At 52.8% G+C, this 3,937-nt stretch overlaps 1 protein-coding gene across 1 annotated transcript in view; it reads right to left on the bottom strand.

Moving 5' to 3' along the window:
• PLIN5 (perilipin 5) overlaps positions 1–3,072 on the bottom strand; it is a 23,339-nt gene extending 20,267 nt beyond the window's left edge. The window contains exons 1-3 of the mRNA XM_044671032.1: positions 2,949–3,072; positions 933–1,019; positions 181–376 (exon numbers count right to left, since the gene is read on the bottom strand). Of these exons, the coding sequence (XP_044526967.1) occupies positions 181–376; positions 933–1,001 (265 nt within the window). The 5' untranslated portion in view covers positions 1,002–1,019; positions 2,949–3,072. The remainder of the gene's footprint in view (positions 1–180; positions 377–932; positions 1,020–2,948) is intronic.
• Positions 3,073–3,937: the final 865 nt, after the last annotated feature.

Below are 3,937 nucleotides of genomic sequence, written 5' to 3'. Positions count from 1 at the left end.
AGAGAGAAAGAGAGAGAGAGAGAGAGAGAGAGAGAGAGAGAGAGAGAGAGAGAGAGAGAGAGAGAGAGAGAGAGAGAGAGAGAGGCTGGGGAAGATATCAGGCTGAAGAGAGCCCCCAGGAGAAAAGTAGGCTAGGTTAGTGAAGATGCCCAGATGGTGCCTGAATCCCAGGATACTCACTCTGTGGCTCCAGAAGGGTGAGGAAAGGCTGGGCCCCTTGGAAGGCTCTGGTGGTTAGGCCTTGAAGGCTACGCTCAGCCACTCTACACAGAGAGTTCAGATAAGGGTGATTCTCCTTGGTAGAGCTGTACATGGCTGATGCCTTGGCATAGGTTGTGCTGACCAAAGGCAGATTGACCACTCGGCTCACTAGGCTCTGAGGGGAGAAGATAGGGCTATTAGAGACTCTAGGACCACATTTCCTCAGAGGTTGAAAGTGAGGTTCTCATACCCTTCTACTTGGGTAGGGAGGGCAGGGGGTTTTAAGACTCTATTTGGGGGTAGCTAAGTGGCTCAGTGGATAGAGAGCCAGGCTTAGAGATAGGATGTCCTGGGTTCAAATTTGACCTTAGACACTTCTTAGCTGTGTGACCTTCGGCAAGTCACTTAACATGAAATGCCTAGCCCTTACCACTCTTCTGCCTTGGAACCAACAATTTCAAGATGGAAGGTAAGAGTTTTAAAAAAAACAACACCTATTTGGCAGAACAGCAGGTGAATTTGATAGAGAAGAGAGGAAGAAATTAGAATTTATTAAGCATCTATTATGTGTTGAGCACTTTACAAATGTCTCACTTGGTAGGGCAACTAGCGCTTTCCCTGCCAAAGAGGAGGGAAAGGGCTGACTGTCGAAATGGGGATTTGTTTACTTTCTGCTCCCCCTCCAGCTTTTTGGAAAAGCTAGTCATAGCACTTATCTGGGCTTCACTTACCTCATCCTGGGGCTGCTCCTCCTCCAGTGGGACAGGATCTGCTGTTTGCTGTTCCTCTTCTTTTGACATGATGGCCAAGGGGTCACTCTGAGAGATAAAAGGTAGGGTGGAAGGGGTTGGTATTGAGTACTGAGATCAATTCCATTGTAGCATAGTCAAATGGCACTGAGTATTAAGATCACCCCCATGTTCCCAGGTTCCTTTAACCTTAAACCCCATAGTCACATCCGAGTTGTGTCCCTGATGGAGTCCCATCTGGGAATCCAGAGTCCTGAGATCTAGTCCTGGCTCTGCCCCTGACTCACTTTGTATGACAGTGAGTAAACCCTTTCTTTTGGGGGCTTGATCTCCTCTAAAAACATGAAGTTAATAATCTTTGCTCTGCCTAGAGAGACTGATTAGGAAAATGCTTTGGAAGGTGTGGAGCTTGTTAATTGAGTTTTACATCCTGTTTATTTGAAAAAGGATTTGGAGCCAGCTTCTTATTAAACATTACCTAACCTGAACTTGAGGGAGAGAGTCCTCAGCTTATTCTTATTAGAGGGAGATTATGTACAGAATCCAGAAGCCAAAATACTAGGGCTTGACTTGGAGGTTTGGAATGAGTTCTCTGTTGGCAATGGAGAGGTGGGGAATTGAAATGGACTGGGGGAAGTTAAGAGGGGGATGCAGGGAGAGGCAGACAGTTAATCAGAGGTAAAGATGGAACTTGACCCAAGCTGCACTGATGTCTAGTCTAGGGCTCTCTCCATTGTTTCCCACTATCTCTTCTGGTCAGGACACAATATTGAGTGACTTTGGATGGTGGTACTCCAGGGTATTTCCCAGAGACCATTGGCTGAGTTCTTTTAGAGCACCAGGAAATGGAAAGGATACCCAGTAGCCTTGGAACACCCAAGGATCAGGCCTTCTCAGTGTGAAGAGGCAGTCTGTGGCTTTCTGGTGAGGGAAAACTAGGACCTGAAAGCTGAATGACTGGCTGTGGGCACTGTACCTCCCTCATTTCTTGCCCCTTAATCTAGCAAACCACCTGTCCTAATGATGAGAGACCAGTGGAAGAGGCAAGAGGGGAGGGAGGGCTGAATAAGGGAGCCTAGCATTGGGGAAGAGGTCAGCAGATGTGGGGCAAGGTAAGGGGCAGAGGCTAGAAGAGAAGGGTAGATGGAATCTCCAGCTGGAAAGAATCTAAGGGATCATCAAGTCCAACTTCATCAATTTTTGTATATGAAAACCAAGTTTCTGAGAGGTTGTGATTTGCCCAAGGTCACCATCTGGAAAGTAGCAGGACCACGATTTGAACTCAGGTCCTCTGACTCCAAATGCTAGGCTCTAGAAGAGGAGTGCTAGGGGAAGCCTAGAGGATCAAGGGAAAAGTAGAGAGACAGGCCAGAAGACAGAGAGAAGGGATCAGGCTAGGAGGACAATGGAGATGGAATGTGGAAGTAGAGGAGCATGGGAACATGGGAAGCAAGGATCATAGATTTAGAAGGGACCAAAGAACCAATCAAATTCTCTCTGCCTCCCCCCTCTCCACTTACAGGTGAGGAAACTGAGGCACAGGGAGGTTAAATGACCTTAGGTTCACAAGCATCAAAAGTAGAATCTGAACTCTGGATTCTTTCACTCCCAGGTAGGGCTCCTTCCACTATAACACGCTGCCCCTAGGCACGAGGGGGAGGTTCATAGCCCAGAAGGGCTAGCCAACCCAGCAGCCTCTGGAGGGGCTTCGCTGGTGCGAGACTCACTTGGCCCCGATCTTTGCCTTCCCTCCTGCTTCCATCGTTGGGCGAGCTACTTAGTGCCCTCCCCTCGTTTGGCAAGGCCTCAACTGGGTTTCCCGGGTCAGCCAAGTGGGCCAAGGGCCGGCTGGCAGGGCCCACTGCTCACTCCGCCTACCCTCCCCTAGAGGTTCCCCAAGCCCTCTGCCCAGGTGTGCCCCCCGCTCCCCAAGGCGCCCCAGGATCCTGCCCCCTGGGCGCCTGCGGGACTCACTCCGGGCACACTTAGGATCAGTACCTGGGCAGCGCCCCCCGAGGGACCCTCCACTTCCAGGGTGGTTGTCAGGCTGTCACTTGGGGATTTCCACACCTTCGTCTCCTACCTCTGCCGGATCCTATTCTCAGCTCCCTAGAGCCCCCGTGCTTTCCCCGACTTATAGGGACTCCCTGGAGGGACACCTCCCCACCCCCCAACCCCGCCCAGCCCAAGGGCAGCAAGGGGGCGAGGGCGGAGCCCCGGGGCCTGGCCAATCGGGAGGGGAGGAGTGTGGGCGGGGTCGTTTCCCTCCCCTCTTTCGGGGCGGGGCCTGTCCTTAGACCCCAGTTAACCCTCCCGGTAGCCCCTGGGAAATGGAACACGGTGTTCGAGCTCCTTTTAGAGGGTTCAGTGAGGCTTTTTGATTTCACCTTCCTATTCTCCACACTCGGGGACCGTCCTGAAGGGGAACGTCCCGAAGGGGAACGCGACCCTGAGAGGGGAGGACCTCCCGGAGTTACACAGCATACGGCCGGGAGAGGATTGGGACCCGAGACTCGAGCCCGGGCTAGCTCCGCAGTGGCCCTAGCGATGAGGCAGTCGGGCCGCAGACTCTCGTGGGATTATCCTTCCGAACCCCGCACCCCGAGAAAGATTCAGCTCCTGGCGATGGTATCTTGGAAAGTGCACTCTTCCCCCACAACAGAAGTTTGGGGGGGATGCTGGGACAGACCCCTGGACACACAGGTCCCCTCCTCATGGCACCTGGCACTTCCTAAGGGAAGCTTCTGTCTCGGGCTCTTCCCGTCTTTTCCCGCCCTCCTCCCCCCCTTCTCTTTGCTGCTGGTTCTGGGCATTTTTCCTGCCATCTCTCTGTGGTCCCTGTTTCTCCTCTTTGATGGGACACTGCTCTGTCCTGGGAAAATGGTTCACCCAGATGAGGTCACTGACTAGGATGTGTTCCTCCTACCCTCTCTGGTGGGGCCCTGAAACCCCTCTGGGCTCAGGGATGCTTGGGCTGGACCGGGTGG

The sequence above is a fragment of the Gracilinanus agilis genome, chromosome 1 (genome assembly GCF_016433145.1).
Source record: "Gracilinanus agilis isolate LMUSP501 chromosome 1, AgileGrace, whole genome shotgun sequence".
Classification (NCBI taxonomy): domain Eukaryota; kingdom Metazoa; phylum Chordata; class Mammalia; order Didelphimorphia; family Didelphidae; genus Gracilinanus; species Gracilinanus agilis.
Note: the sequence above shows the minus strand (reverse complement) of the source record. Positions and strands in the feature narration are given on the sequence as shown.